The following is a 16,712-nucleotide window of genomic DNA, read 5'->3' on the forward strand; positions in this document are numbered from 1 at the left end:
CACACACACACACACACACACACACACACACACACACACACACACACACACACACACACACACCAGAACTAGTGTTGTATTGATTGAGGAATGCCCTTAAAGTAATTGCCTAAAGTCAATCTAGCCAGATAAACTGTTTTCTTGCTTCATTAAAGACAACCACAACTTCTCCCCGAGTCATTCAGTGTGAGTTATTGACTCGAAGTACCATGACATTTTGATACAAAAGCCAAGTCCCACAGATTTTAGATAAAATGATTTTTTTTTTTTTTTTTTTTGCAGCCCTTTGTCTTATAAAAAATGGCTTTATTGGATTCACTCCCTTTAGTGTCTATAAATACATGTATTCTCAAAGAGGATGGATGGATATAACTCAGCCTGATATAAATCCTTTAGACCCATGATAAGTAGCAACTGCATCAGTATTTGTTTGATCTTTATGAGTCATATTGTTGGAAAACCGGCATAGCGTCAGCGTCATCAGGTCATTTTTCTTTGATTGCTCCAAACCAAACTACCACTTCATCCAGAATCAACATCCTCAAATATTGAGTTAATATTTAACGTTAATACGGTATCAGTCAAATGAACGGCAACAATCGATTTCCAGTCATTAACTGACAATAAACTTCCGGACCTGTCACTTGCTTGAGTGAAGTAATCGATCACAGAGTCTATCCTTGCATTGCTGTTCCACAATATTACACTTAAGTCCAGTGAAATGTGAAGAAAACCACCTGCACTGCATTCCCACTAAACAATAACACAATCTGAAGAACAATAAAAACTGTTCTTGACTGAGTGGACTTTCACAGATTACAGAAATGATTAGAAATCAGTGGCTGCCCTGAAGCTAAGAGAAACGCGTTCAATAATTTAGACCACCATGACATACCAGGAAAAACTGTCAGCAGCAGTGTAAGGGATATGTGATTAAATTGTTTAATACATACCAGGACATGGCGATTATGGAGGCGGCGCTGTGCGCGCCTGCCAGAAAAACAGCAGCGGCAAGAGTACGAATTATCACAATCAATTATCACAATAGTCAGCATTACATGTGGCATTATTACCGTGTGTGCGTGACAACATCTCAATCAAAGTTTTGTTCCTGTGGCCCCCATATGCTGAATATACTGCTCTATATGAATATTGATTGGGACTTGTACGTACAGAGACTAGTTTTGTGCAGAACAGTGAAAGCCTCTCCTCAGCAGACCAGCTTCAGGCACTGTGATCTGATTACAAATAAGGATGAGGAAGTGTGTCCCTTTGGACCACAATATCAGGGCCTTCTCCCAACTTCTGACTGAGAGCATTTGTAATGAAACATAATCCGAGGGGATATTTTTATTTTGCTGACTGTACCACCGCCGTATAGATTAATACTGACATCTTGCCTTGCACTTTTTCCTCCACCGAAGGTGTTGGAATAAAACTAAACCCTGATTTCAGCGGATTTTTCTGATTAATTTCAAACATGAAAAGACAAAAGGCCAAAAGATGTAATAATGTGCTGTTGTGTTGTTTTTGGTAGGTAACGTCAAAACGCACAAGTGAGTGTTAAAAACATGAGCTGATAATAAAATGTTTGCTACCACAGGCAATAATAAAAACAAAACATACATAAGCGCGACTTCACTTGCGTTGTTTTGTCACAAATGAACCAAAAGTTACCCAAAAATCTTTCACAAAAGACAATACGGAAAAACAACTACATGTAAATCATATATTTCAAAAGCTGACGTGTTTAATGGTTCTAAAATCATGAAGTCAACATTATGCACAGTATAATTCGTTGCTTCCCTATCTATTTTCCTCCAGACTAAATTGTGTCAGTGGCGATGCTAAAAGCATAAACAGCAGCAGTTCTGACAATACGGGGGAAGCAGGAAATAATGGTAAATATGACACAATGGGGGCTTAAAATTGCCAAAGAAAAAAAAAACAAGAAGAAGGAAAAAAAAAAAAAACCTCTGTCTTCTCTGGAATATTTATGCCTGGAACAGCCAGAGATCAGTTAAGCTCTGTTGGTTTACATTAGAAGCTGCACGGCTTGTCAGCATCTCTGTCAAGCACAGAGCCAAATATTCATTCCCAACCACAGACATCATCATAATGTTAACTAGAAAATGACAGTGCAACTAATATTCATGTTTGGATTTGGGCTCCGGCACCTTCACAGACTATTTCTCTATGATAAAACAAAATACGGTGTAAGTCTGCGTGCAGAGGAAGAAGTACGTGTGAGGATCACAGGCTTGTGCTCACGCAACATTTGAATGTTAAATAGATGTTAATGTCAATTCTGCTACGTACTTGGAGAAATTCTGCATCATCCCAACATCAGTAAAAAAATTTAAAAAAAAAGAATACTCAAGAATCCCAGAACTGAACCGTTTCTTTGCAGGCTTTAGGACATTTTGGAAAAGTATTAAACCTAAAATAAGGTTTTTAATTCAATTTTTTTTAAGATAATAAAAAGATACAAGATGCATAAGAAGTTTGCATTTTATCACGTGTAACTTCATATTTGTACACTCAACTATTTTCACTCTAACTATACCCGTTTGACTCACCGTCCTGTCTCGATTAGTCATTGATTGAAATTAATCCAGTGAAGAAAGTACAAGGACAGAAATATCGTGATTTAAATGCTTCGTTCAAATCTTGCAATCAAAGTACTTAATCATCGCATCAATTCTCAGACTCTCAGAAATCCTCCTCCGCACCGTGTGACATGCAACGGCACATTTCGACCCAAACGCCAACTCCTTGGGTAAGCGCTATGGAAACTGTTTGCACTGTGTCGACAGAATAAAATGCAATTTGATTTAAATACAATGAATGAACCGGATATGAAAACGTGATCGCTAATAACACGAGGACGTGGAAAGTGTTTTGACAGCAGGTGGTTCAAAGCGTCTGTACCTGGAGATTTCCGTGTAACTGGAGCCTTCGGTTTCCACAGGGCATCTCGGCTCATCCAAGAAATTCAGACTCAGCAGGCTGCTCAGCGACCCAATTAGAAAACATAGCGCTTTACAACTTCTGCATATCTGACTGCGTAGCGCCGTGCGCTAGCATCCATGAGATAACCCCGGTGTTGGTATTAGCAACCAGCCATATCTAACCCCTGCGATGAAAGCAGATGTGTACACATTAGTGAGAGCATCCCTTTAGGAGATCTCATTAAATCGCTGGATCGCAGCAGTTTCCAATCAACAGTATCCACAGAGAATTCAGAGGGATATGTTTTTATTATCTTGGTCAGGGCTGCAAATCAAGTTTATTTTGGGGTTTTATGCTCCAAAATGTTTCCATGCGTGCGCTTAGCATGTTGAAACACAGACCTATGACAACACGCGGCCTTATCGCGCTTCTCAATAGCATCGATTTGAAGAAACACTGATTGTAATCAAGCGAGGTCAATGGATTAATGGACCAGAGAGATGATTTGAACCACATCATTAAGCACTCACCTTTTTCATCTTTTCTTTTCAACCGAAACACTAATCAAAAAGGAAGATGCCTTCCGTCCGTACATGTGAAGGAACAAAAAAAAGAAGAAGACATAGCCTGTATGTCGAAAGGTTTTAAGATGCTCGTGGTGCGTGTGGGACCAGCCACCTGCCCTGTCGTGATACTATCGCCAGATTCAATCTACAATATGCTGATTCTATCATAATAAAGAAAATTGGCTCAATCCCTGAGGAGAAGGGTCCTAATAGAAAATAATTCTGCCCTTGAAACACTCTGGGCCTAGCTTTGATTAGATGATACTATCTTTGTTTAGACTTGAGCATCTGGGACAGGACCATGTGCTCATATATTTAATTAAAATACCATTGCCTGCACTGACAAAGGGTACTTATCTCATCAAAGTGTTCACCCTGGATTTTTTTTTCTTCCCCCCTCTTAATTCAAAAGATTATCTTTGTTGATTGGCCATAGAGGCGGGACGGATGGGGGCAATGGCGAGTATGGAATCTATATCGGCTTGTCAGAATAACTGGCTCGTCGGCTGTCCACCTTGACTGCAAGCCAGCCATCATCGCTGCATGCCATCTGGCCGGGAGACAGAACTATTTTACCTTTATTGCCATCTTTATCATTCACCTAGAGGTGCGTGCGAGCGTAATTACACTCTCATTATGGTTGTCACAACCTTGCAGCAACGACATTTGTTTTGTTGACCCACTAAAAGTGACCTTTGTGAACCTGTACGACGAGCCTCGCCTACTGATCGAGTACAAAATAAACGGAGGGCTACGTGGGCTAAACATACTGTGTTGTACTTTAACATTAATATCTAAAGTCGAGTTTCAAAACCAAAGATCGGCAACGATCCAAAATTGTTTTCCAGGGTTGCAGGGAAAAGTTGCTGCACTGTGAATGGGACCGTCTCAGCGCAACACAAGCCAGCTGATGGGGTTTTAGACTTTAGACAATAGAGTGTATTTATGATTATTCATTGGAGACAACAACTCTTCTAAACAACAGAACTGCTATGAAATGCTAAGTTCACGCTATAAATTTGCAAAAGTCCCCCCCCCCCCGACGCTCTCTTTTTTTGTTTTCGGCATTTCATCACGAATAAAAAAATGCAGCTGTTGCAAGTAACTCACTATCATTATCCTCATGAATGTTTTAAGAAGCTAAAAATTATATCCAGTCCCCCCCCCCAAAAAAAGCCCCAAAAGCCGGCAGTTCAAACAATAGTTGAGAGAGAGGTTGCTATGGAGATGTTACATCGTGTCATGTCGTTGCTTCGGTGTTTCAAAGGGTTACAGACTGGAGATTTACGAGTGGTTGCAAGTTTCAAATCATCTCATCACGTATCTTTGGGTCTGAACTGGGCCAATTGGGACTAACTAATCGTTATTTAATTAAATCCCTCAACTTAATCGATTAATCATTTTGTCTTTGAAATTATAAAAAAAAAAAAAACCCTCCTGTTTCACTTCACCGAGTCCAAGGAGATAAATTCAGAAGTCCCATTTAAAGACTTTCAGCTTTTATGTGTCTTATGTGATGGCAAACTGAGTGTCTTTCCTTTTTGGACTGTTCGACAAAACAAGCATTTTGGACATGCCATCTTGGCCTTTAAGAAGTCATGATGCGTTGTGTAAAAAAAAAATGTAGGTAAAGTATATGAATCCCAGTAGTTCAAACACTAACACAGTAAAGTCTTTGATCACAGCTCTACAGCTCAGTATGTGATCCAACAATAGATTATGGAAAATCCATCTAGGATCAAATTGAGTTTTCAAGGTTCACGTGCTCAGCCCATGTCTAGACCGGCTGGCAAGACTGCAGCTCAACTGACTTCACAGCTTTCAAACCACTGAGACCGCACCGAGAGTTAAGTAACACACGACGACATCGGGCTGCAGCAGTCTTCTTGGATGTGTACAGCACACTCCATCCCGTGACCTGCAGTAACGCACCGAAACTCCCTGGACGGCCATTACCGCATTACCCAGCCAACGTGCTCCTTCTCCTGCGGCCTGGGCATCGGCAATGATCTTCCAAATGAACTCGCAGAGGATTCCTGTGAATGTCACGTAACCCGTTTGCCCGTGGCGTGAGGGGCCTGTTTGCGTCTCCCGGGCGAGTAAGTGTTGTGATACCGTCAGGCATTAAAGGGATGCGAGAGGTTTTTGCTGCTTATCCCTCCAGTCATAAAACAAGGCGATGATGGGACATGATGAACTGTATTTATGAGTGGCCCAAAAGTCACAAAGGCAGCCGGGAGCGGGGTGGGGAGTGGGGTGGGGGGGTGGGGGGTACGGAGCAAAACACCAGGGGCACGTAAAAGAATATGTGCGGATGATACTATGGGATTTATGAATATATGAAATGGCACAGAAAAGACTAAATGCCACAAAAACACTTATAAGTGGCTAAAGCACCATCGCAAACACTTAAAACTGCTTTTATTAAGTCAAATGCAAATAAGATGAAACAATAATCTTTATTTGATTAGTCAATTGCCAATAATGAATTCATCATTTATCATAATCATAACTCCAGTTAACGACATTAAAACACGTTGTAGTTAAAATGTGCTTCTCTATAAAAGTGAACCGAATATCTTTTTAACTACAGAACAACTACAGAACTCCAAGATGTCAATTTGCTCTCTGGGGAATTGTGATGGGAAATATTCACTAATTTTCAGGCCTATTACAAACTAAATTTGTTGATGAACAATACAAATGTTATTGAAAATAACTTGAGGCAGCAGCCCTAAAATAATTTGATATGAGCGTCATGTATAGCTGCTGGATTGAACTTTAACCACTGCTGCTTCTTTTCTATGTGGTTCATCTCGTCTTCTCGCCCTTAATCTTGAGTGTTTCCTGTGGTGGTGGAAACAAAAATCCTTTTGCACTTGCTTTGACACGTTTCTGTAATTGTGTCCTCTAATTCGGTCCTTGTTTATCTTCTGTTGGTTGTCTCACAAAATGCTGAAAACCAACCAGCCTTCAGGGTTTCAATGCTCTCCAGTCTACAACTCTGCGGCACCTAATTTAAAGTTTCTTGTCATATACATGATAATAATGCAAACATCATTACCACTCATGGAATTATTGATCTCAGTGCCAACTCAATTACGCATATGCAATAAAAACAAAATTACAATACAGTACAAGAAAATAACAGTAAACAGGAGTGCAATGCAACGTTGACATGAACTACTTTGCAGTCCTGTTTTAATGAGATTTTTTTTTTTCACTACACAATTCTTTATCTTTTTTCCAATTGGCTTCAAATGTAAAAAAAACAAACAAAAAAACATTTTCTCTGAAAGTTATCTTACTTTCTCGGATGGCCATCTTTTCAACGAAGCATCTCTCCGGCAGCCGCCCAGAGCCGAAGCAGCGCCCCCTTCCGTCCCGTTTTATTTCCTCGTGACACCGCCCGCCATTTAATGTTATTTTCTCTGCGTAAAAACGGTTCACTAACATAAACCAGCGGTCCAAGACTTACCTTGGTTTAACTTGTTTTTCTTTGCGCTTTTGGACCTGAACTGGACTGAACTGGTGAAAGTCGACGTCAAAACCCGCTCGCAAAACAGTTCGGCTAAAAACTACCAAGGTATGCCTGCATCTTAAGGAAAATCACATTACTAAATAATATTTAACCATTCAACCTCTTTAGTTTAGCTAGAAATTAAGAAAACAACAAAAACACAAAACTTTTTTTTTTTTTTTTTTTTTTTAAAGGAGATTAATTACTGGATATATATTTTTCCATGTTTTCTCTTCTACAATAGAACTGCTGCTACAAAAAAACAAAATTCAAACCCAAATGTACTGGAGTGAAACAACGAATCTAACACCTTTGCCCTATTTATAATGGAAACTTTTCATCACTAAACTTTAGGATGTCTCGGTGATATTTAAACCTTGCACAGGCGCACAAGGCACTTTCAGTAGCACATCCATAACCATTGATAGATGCTGAAATGAAACAAAAAAATACAGAATACTATATATATATATATATATATATATATATATATATATATATATAGATATATGTGAAATCACGAAAACTGTTTGTCTTTGGTGGCTTCACATTGTAAAAGTCCTTAGAAGCTCACCCGTGTGGGTTTATCTTACGTATGTGTGGCCACACAGAGCCTTTTAAAGAATAAACCCATCATTTGTTGATATGCTTCACAACAATGTACCGATCTCTCTGGTGCAAACACATCCAAAAATGTGGAGCAATTTGTGCCCCAAAGTGGTAGACGTTGACAACCCTGCCCTCCATCTTAAATCCATGTTATCTGGACTAAAAAAAAAAGAAGTATTTTCTATGTGCTGCTGAGTTGTCCCAATACACATAGCTGGAGATGACATTGATTCACCTTTCATTTGGAATTCCCCCAGACATTCGTCTATTGATTTTTCACTAGTGGGCAAGATATGAAATGTGCCATTTCATATTATCACATCTGAGCTACACATACACTTCTGTTCACATGGCATACAGGTCCATACACCTGCCCACTTACACACACACACACACACACACACACACACACACACACACACACACACACACACACACACACACACACACACACACACACACACACGTGAACGAACATATTCACAGCCGCTCGCAATGACATGCGCCGACACGAGTGGCAGACAACGTTTTTTTTCCAACACCGTCTTCTCGGCCAGACGGCTCTCAAATGGACACCCGTCCTTATCAGCCCGTCCTCAGTGGTCCTGCTCCGTTTTCCCTCCCGGCGTTCAACTTTTCAAAGAATCTCTCCTGTATTATAGATGTACAGGGCAAGGCAGAAAAAAACAACTTAAAGAAGTCATACATTCTTGGTTACGGCCAGGAACAATGCAGAGAAATGGAAGAAAAGACGCAGAATTGTGGCTTGAAAATAAAATCATATTTGCAACTGTAAACATACTGACTGGATGAGAGGACATTTATTCGCACCAGTTAACAGTCAGTTATATTAACGGTAACACAAATCAGACATGGATTAAGCGGAGGGGGGGGGGGGTGCGGATAAAGGCAGACATTGCCCTTAACTGTCAGCAACAAGGATATCTCCAGTCACACGGATTGTCCAATGAAACAGCCCGCTGGAGACACAGTGCTTCCTCAGGGGCTGGAAATGTTGGGCTAAGCCACTTTATCGTCTGTGCAAAGTCCAAATAAAGCTTCTGTAAAGTTTTTACCTGTGAAATAAACATGCAGACATACATTATTTAAGATGGTAGCGTGTTGCAGTCACATCATCGAATCGCTACCACTTAAGAGCGTGAAGGTGTGAGGTTTTAAAAACAAACTTCTCGCATATAGTCGTATTGACTATTTCTTTCGGGGATCCAAAGTGCTCTATTTTAAGAGCACATGTAAACACTTATTTTTTTGGTAAGAGAGGTAAGCAGAAAACCTTTTGGAATTGAGGATTTCATTTTAAGGTTTGAGGGCTTTTGCAAGTAAAATCAATACACATTTGTGCCAGTCAGAAAATATTCTCACTTGGGTAAACGACGTGAATAACGGATAAAGTCGGGCTTCAAGATGTAATTAAATAATCTTTTTATGTGCCGGTAAACATCTGTGTGGAAGCGAGCTGCGCAGCTTGCTTATTCACTCGTGCTTTCTGTGCCACGTGACCGCGCTCCCGGGCAGCGTCAGGGCCCGGCGCGGCGCCGGCTGATGGGCTTGCGTCACAGAGCTCATTTATAAAAGCGGGGTCGGGGCCCGGAGCCCCATCTTCAGCACATTTCATGAACTCGCCCGGGTTTGCAGATGCCAGCGCCGAAGCGATGCAGCGGTGACGTCCGGGGCGCTTTCCTGTCCACCCAAGTCGTAAGTAAAGAGCCACGCTTAAGCACACGGGCCCGGAGGAAGGGACGGATCTGGAGCCGAGCCCCGCCCCGCCCCCTCCGCCATCGCCCTCTTCTTCGTCTTGTGACCAAACATCCCGGCTGTAATAAGAGGAGCCACACATCGCTGGCAATTTGTCACCGTGACTCTGCCATCAATCACGGCACCAGCTCTGTGTAAATAACCTCAACTCTTTCTCTCTTCCTCTGAACTTGCAGGATATAGGACACTATAATAGGCACGCATGGTGAGAGCGCAGTGCAGGGGCTGTTTATCACATGGCATTACAATGAATTCATTACCCCGGTGGGAACGTCCACTACACGGAGAACTGGCATATGAAGAATCTGCTAATACTTGCAAATGTTTAAGTGGGATATTATTCTTCAGTTTGCAAATCATCTTGGCTTTAAATGATATCTTTGATTTGTTCATTTAACTTCCACAACGCAGTGGCCGTTTGTGAATAGTCCCTTCAATAAAACAAGAATACATTTAAACCTGCGTTAACATTCAATCAAATGCTTATATATAACGAGAAAGGCTCGCTATATTAGCGGAAAACTTCAGTCAACATCAACGTGCGCCGCTCTGCACAGCTGCTGGTCTCTTTTATTTCATTGCTCTGGTTTTCCAGCTCACAAATAGCCCGAGTGGTTCAGCGTCGCCGCTCGAACCGGCCCGGCCACATAAAAACGACAGGCGCTGACAAGCCGAGTGTACCCCAGCCCGACCCAGAACAGCGGGGCTGAAGTAAACAACTGACGGGGACGAGAGTCGAACAGTTAGCAAGCTGGGCCCTGATTTGTTTTTTTTTGTTTTTTTGTCAAGGAGGATGTTAAAAAGGCCTCTTAATGCTGAAAATCCATCGAGTGAGCATAGAAAAAAAAAACCCTCCAAAGGGATTCTCATGTTTCTCTCCGTCTGCTGGAAGGTTAAGTCGGCAGCTGTGCACGTGCTACGTATAAAATTATTGACCAACCGGGGTCAACGGTTGCTGAACGCAGCTGTGAAATACTATTCATTGGCCTCCAAAATCACTCGGGCAGCTCTATATTCCCACATCATTCCGTTTTTGACAAGACTGTGACATGTCATGACACTTTCATTTTCTCCTCCAATATTTGTTAGCCAACATCTGAAGCTGTAATTATTCGCACCGACTTGCAGCCTACAGCACAATCACTAAATTCAACCAACCTGTTCTTATTACCGGGGCATGAAATACTGCCGTTTTGCCGTTGGCAGCGGGGAGATGCGCACAAGGTACCCCGTGTGTTACCGAGCGTGCGAATGCAGGTCACGGAGGCCGAGGGTGGTTGGATGGTATCGTCCCAGGACTTTTAGCCGTGAGAGCCGTGTTCAAGTCTGCGTCAAAAAAACAAAAGTCAATGTGGATTTCTTTGAAGTAACCCCAAATCGTGATTTTTACCGAACCGTACCAAATAACTGTTTTTGGTTTTTGAAAGCACCGTGTGCACCTCTATATGAAGCAGACAGATTTATTAGAAGGTCGGTATTTGATGACCTGGGACCGGCATTTTTTTTTTTTTGATGCACCTGGAACGGGAATGCGTTGCCAGCGACTTAACCTCAGTGTGCATACACACATATTATTTAACATCAAATGATCAACTAAGACATCCATTCATGCTTTTTGTTTCCCGGATTTCTCCTCACAGAGTTGAAGGCCCATATTTTATGGAGAACTTGAGACCCTCCAAAATCCTACCGGTAACCTGTTCTAACCTGTGGTGGGCTGTTCAGTTTGTCAATATGACTTTTAGAGCTCTGTTATTAACATAAATGATGAAGCCATTTGAATTTGCTGCAAGATATCCAAAAGTTAAAAACAAGGACTTCACGCAGGGGCTCTGGTTTAAGGGCCCCCCGGGTTTGGTAGGCCCCCTTTGATAATCCATCCTTGGCACAACACTGACATTATCAATACACATCCAGCAGACACGGAGCAACATTAGCATCCATTAGTTTGTATTGCAGGTTGTAGCTAATGCAAGTCCAATATTCACTTTCGGGTCTTAGATCAATCTCGAGGGAAATGTGTAGCTTTTATCAACAAATGGCTCCAACTGTGTTCACCAGTTGGTCGCTAATGGTGTGCGTCTGTTAACAGGCTGCGTGCGGTGGGATTATCGGAGTTTTTCCACCGAGAAGTCCAAGCTGGAAATGAGTGACGATGCACAGTCAGGTGATAATTCCTCTTTGAGCAACAGGTTTTTTTTATTTTTTATTTCTTAAGCTCTTGATTAGTTAAATCCAACAATTAATGTAACATTTCTTTGATTATTATTGTTTATCCCCACAGTGCTTCACTTCCTACACTATGAAACAATGAAATACTAAAAAAAAAAATCTTACCTCTCCTCGTGTCTCTCGGCAGGATGATGGGGTCCAGTTGACTCTCATGACTCCTGCATAGCTTATCAAGCTCACCTTAAACACACAGTATCTGTAAAGAATCCATTGGTTACACCACCCATGATATTGAAATATTTATTACAGCTTATGAAACCACTGCTTCTATTGGGGGGCAGACCAGAGCGTACAGAGCACATCCACTGTTGCTGGGCCAAAATATATTTGGCACTAAAATGGACAGAGGGCTAATGAGGGATATTAAATGATAATTTTAAAATAAAAGACTTAACCTTTGCATTTTTTTTTTTTGGAGGTCTTTAGCTGTTATCCATTAAAAAAAAGTGTTCCAAGAGACAAAACACCAGAACTTTTGTCATAGCTATGTGATAAATCTTAATCAGTAATTTATTTGTTGGCAAACAAGTTTCACTGTTACAACAAATATTAGTTATGAGGTCATTCAACTTGGAAACCGATACAAAAAGGAATAAATAAGAAGCCATAATCATAGCCGATAATAAAAACGTATTTGTGCCGCTCAACTTACTTCCATCCTCCGTTTTATTACCATTTATTTAACAAATAAATAAATATAGTTTCTCCTTGAGGAAGAAAAAGAAAAACACTTCCAGTTTTTCTCACTCCAAAAGCTCTTTCTTTAATAAGTAAAACAGCCATCGTTCTTTTTTGTACAAGTGCCTAGTGCTAATCAAGGTTCAATTTGTTCTCTTTCTGAGAAGCACAAGCATTTTCTGAATGCCAATCTAGATGCAGAATGCACTATAAACCTTTCTGAGGGACACCTCGTAATTAACTCAGACTGACTCTGTCTCCTGCTATCTACACAGTAAAAAAAAAAAAAAAAAAAAAAAAAAAGGAGAAAGAAACAGAAAAACAGACCTGAAAATAAAGGTGAATACGTTTTTTCTGTTTTTCTACAAATATGCCTGTACGATTAAGTGTGTTCTTGTGATATTTTTTTGTGTTCCTTTTTGGATGGTCATTTTTAGGAAAGTGATAAAAGAGGAAAACAAAACATAACAAAAAAACCAGACCAGAAACCCAGAAAGGCCAGCACAACAGAACAAAATTGCTCCTAATCACTACATTTACAGAGACAAAGGGTTTGCTCGGAACACCAAAAAAAAAAAAAAAAAGCATACTATTATGTGCAATGCTAGTTATCTGTACAATTACATAGAAATATCTTATAATTCTCTTATTAGTTTTTCTCCCTCTTTTAACGACTGTTATTACAGTAAAATGAAAGGAAAAAAAAGAACAGCTATGCTTGAAAGCATACGATCAATAATTCCTTCATGGTAATTGTTCAAAATATGTGTTTGTTGTGTTTTTTTTGTGTTTTTTTTTGTTTTTGTCTTTTTTTTTTTTCATTGAAGGGACACTTCAGCAAACAAAATGTGCTGCAACTCACCAAAGAGGAAGAAAATCTTTCAAAAAGTCAATATAGATACAGAAGTATAATAAAATAGTCCTTTTTTTTTTTTTTCGTTTTAAATTTCCCATTTATTTCTGGTGAAGTCTACAGATTTAGACTTTGGGGCTATGCAGTTCCTTTTGACTGTCAGACTATATCTCTGAGACCTAAAAATCCTGTGTGAGCAATTGTCTCTTTTCACAATGAGACACAAGACCCCAAACCTCACAGGGTTTGGTGAGAGTGGGGGCGGAGTAGAGAGAAGGAGGAGGAGGGGGGGGGGGGACACAACATCAACATCCTGCAATGTCTAACCAAATATAGTCACATATTCGCCCCCGTTCGTTGAAAGTATTATCCTGTCCGTGGTCAGTAACAGCGAGAGTACAGTTTTTTTTTTTTTGTTGCTCTGCCTCAGTTTTCGGGACACAGAATAAAAAGAAAGGCTACCACTGCCAACGACTGATGGAACGAGGGGACACCAGGGAGGAGAGGAGTACTGCGGAGTACTGCGGGTAGGAGAGGGGGACACGAGGTGGCAGGGAGGGAGTTTGGGCCTATAGGCTGGTGACCAGGTGCAAGGGCTCCTGGTGGGCCTCTTCTGGAGTCAGATCCTCTCTGTTCGGGGGAACGATGAAGCCATCGCTGCTGCCCCGCCCCAGGTGGTAGTAGGAGTGCAGCTGATGGAGGTGGTTACGGGAGCCCAGGTTGGGCATGCTCTTGTAGTAAACGTCGTCCGAGCTGGCCTCCGGGCTCTTGGCGTCGCCGCCCTCCTTGGAGCCGTCGGCGGATTCGGCGGACACGTCGGGCAGGCCGGGCAGCATGGGCATGCTGGTGTAGAGGGAGTCTCTCTGATGGTTGTGGCTGGGCAACGAGCTCTCGTCCTCGGTGTGCTCGTTCGTAAGCAACGGAAAGAAGCTCTCGCTGTTCTCCTGCGGGATCCTCCTCCGAGACGAGGAGGACGTGGTGGCGGACGAGAAGGGGTGGTGGGGCAGCGGGAGGGGCGGCGGCACCGGCTGGTGGAGGTGATTGTGAAGGTTGTCCACCGCCTGCAGGGACGGCGGCGGCCTCTGCGGCAGCAGCGGGGCATTCGACTCCTCGCGTATCAACTCCAGGCCCAGGCCTTCGTCGTGGTGGGGACTGAAGGTGGAGTGGTCATCCAGGCTGAGCGCCACGTTCATGCCCATCCCCACCCCCAAGCCCATCCCGTAGCCGCTGTCCTTGCCGCCGTTGCTAACGTTATTGACCAGCTTGTTCATGAGGTTCCGGTTCTGCTCGGTCGAGCGCTCGTGGGAGTTGTTGAGGTAGGAGGGGATGTAATTGGAGGTGAGCTCTTTCAGGATCTTCTTTTCCAGGGTGGTCTCCTTGTGGTTGTAGCCTCGATCAATGATCTGGACGCAGTCGCTCATGTACTCGGCGCTGGCGATGCTGTAACTGTTGCCATGGTTACCATTCAGTGGTAGAGTATCCATGACACTTGTATCCCGGGCATTGTTCAGGATTCCCTCTGGAATGACAAGCATGGGTTGGGGAGGGGGGCAGAGTGGGCGAATGTGAACGGCAAAACCAAATTAGATGTAATTGCCACTGCTAAATGTCATCCACTTTTCAAACACCGAGACTCTTTTATTTTGAAAAACGTCCTCGGCTTAACAGTTCTAGACATTTCATTTTGAATTAAAGAGTGTCAGAAATAGATACGAAATAAAGCAGAGAATTTGCGTTAAAGGCTTAAATCCTGAAAATATAAGCATCATCCACACTTACCTTGTTACAAAACAAAAAAACGTTAATTTCATTTCATTTTCATTCAATTTAACGAATCAATTCACCACAGTGATGGAAACATGGATATATGTGCGACACGAAACAATACAAACGTCAAGCACGGCACAAAAACACAAAGCTAATGCAAGCAAATGAAAACAACAACAACAAAAAAAATATATATATAATCACAGCCATGCAATCAACTCTTGAAATGAAACACAAACCAGATCACCAGATCACCAAAATGGACCCCAACCATATTGTCCCATGTGAGCATTGCAATGTGACATTGTAATAGTGGCGAGGGACAATATATTTGTCGGCTATATCCATGGAAACATAACGATCTGTCTCCTAGAACATGAATTGTTTAAAATACTTCACTGGATGGAAGCAGACTTTCTGTTCTCTCTGTTGCACGAACATGTAGCTTTCATATTTTATCCATTTGACCGAGTCCATGCTATCAGCATCAAAGCAAATATTTGACGCTAATTCAAACTACCACAGACAAGGCCATCCAGCTTGTTAAAAGTGTCAGCTTGCAGTTTGACCTCTTGAAAATTTGACAAGACGCATTTTCTCAGACCTTCAAAGAAGTGTGTCGGCTTGATCAAAGTGAATGGTTAAAAAAAAAAAAAATGAATGAACATAATAAAATAAAATAAAACAAGTGCATGAACAAAGCCACGGCGCTCTGAAAAGATTACAGATCAATTTATATTGACGCGCCTCGTGAAACGCTGAGGTGAATCTGAATGTTGAATGTAATTGGATTAGCTCATTCGGGGTGTGATATCAAATGGGCCAAAATGGATATCGGCTTGTAAGAAGCATCAAATGCCGAAAGTCTTTTTCTGTTTGTTTTGTTTTTACATCAAATAGTGTAAGACTCTAAAAGCAGTGAAATTCAGGAGGTGAACTGTGGAGGTTTTTACAGGTCGACTTGTGCTAGTGAGGAGCCTTTGTCACAAAATATTTCTATTACTTCCAAATGGAATGACACTGTTTTCATTACCAGCATCGAGTGAAAAGAAAGTAAAGCCAAAGTCAATTACATTTGATAAGCAATGTTTAGTTTGACTCCCATACTTGTCTCTCTGTAGGGCTCTTTTAGGGACAGCATGAGGGAAAGGAAAGAAGAAAACACAATAAGCATAACAGTGACAGGTCGAGAGAGAAAAAAGTGCACATACAGTATGCTGATGATGCATCAGGAAAATGTTTCATGTCACCATGCATTCTCAACATATCTCTTCACAAATGTGCATAAAAGAGTTCTTTTTTTTTTTTTTTTGCAGGATCCTTGAGGTAAAACCATTTTTATTCTTCCACGTATTTCTTTTCCATCTATGGTAATGTACGTGAATAAAAGCCCTCCGTCACAATCGCCGATGCGAGTCCTTGTATTGCATACATAAATTATCCACTGATCAAAGCTTTGTGTGAGTTTCTGGCTCAGTTTTTTTTTTTACAGACTCGCAAAGTTACCGCAATCTCATACTGACTGCAGAGAGCTGGACTAAAATAATAACAGCTTCGCAGAGGGAGAAACAGTATCGCAATAAGTCGGAGTGACCCAGAACGGAGTGGACAGCTTGCTGGCTGATCACAGATGGTTTGTAATGGTCAGATCTATGGTTTAATAGACAAAATATTGAAAAAGTATCCCAGAAAACGTGCAAAATAACGTGTAGCTCAAATTAATGCTCATTTAAAAACCCATCTTTTAAATATAGGAAAG

The 16,712-nt window shown here is 41.5% G+C and overlaps 1 protein-coding gene across 9 annotated transcripts in view; it reads right to left on the minus strand.

Moving 5' to 3' along the window:
• Nucleotides 1-11,884: 11,884 nt before the first annotated feature.
• The window catches only part of LOC138624706 (adhesion G protein-coupled receptor L3-like), a 153,052-nt gene continuing 148,224 nt past the window's right edge, over nucleotides 11,885-16,712 (minus strand). For 3 of the 9 annotated variants that reach the window (XM_069705091.1, XM_069705094.1, XM_069705090.1), the window contains 2 exons: nucleotides 16,061-16,078; nucleotides 11,885-14,705 (listed from right to left, as the gene is read on the minus strand). In XM_069705091.1, the coding sequence (XP_069561192.1) occupies nucleotides 13,756-14,705; nucleotides 16,061-16,078 (968 nt within the window). In that variant the 3' untranslated portion in view covers nucleotides 11,885-13,755. Of the gene's footprint in view, nucleotides 14,706-16,026; nucleotides 16,079-16,712 lie in introns of all 9 variants that reach the window. The other 6 variants (XM_069705099.1, XM_069705097.1, XM_069705096.1 and 3 more) reach the window with 2 other exon arrangements.

This window comes from Brachyistius frenatus, unplaced genomic scaffold (assembly GCF_029030835.1).
Source record: "Brachyistius frenatus isolate BFR_SWC_R1_liver_20210118 unplaced genomic scaffold, ASM2903083v1 Contig_54, whole genome shotgun sequence".
Classification (NCBI taxonomy): Eukaryota; Metazoa; Chordata; class Actinopteri; family Embiotocidae; genus Brachyistius; species Brachyistius frenatus.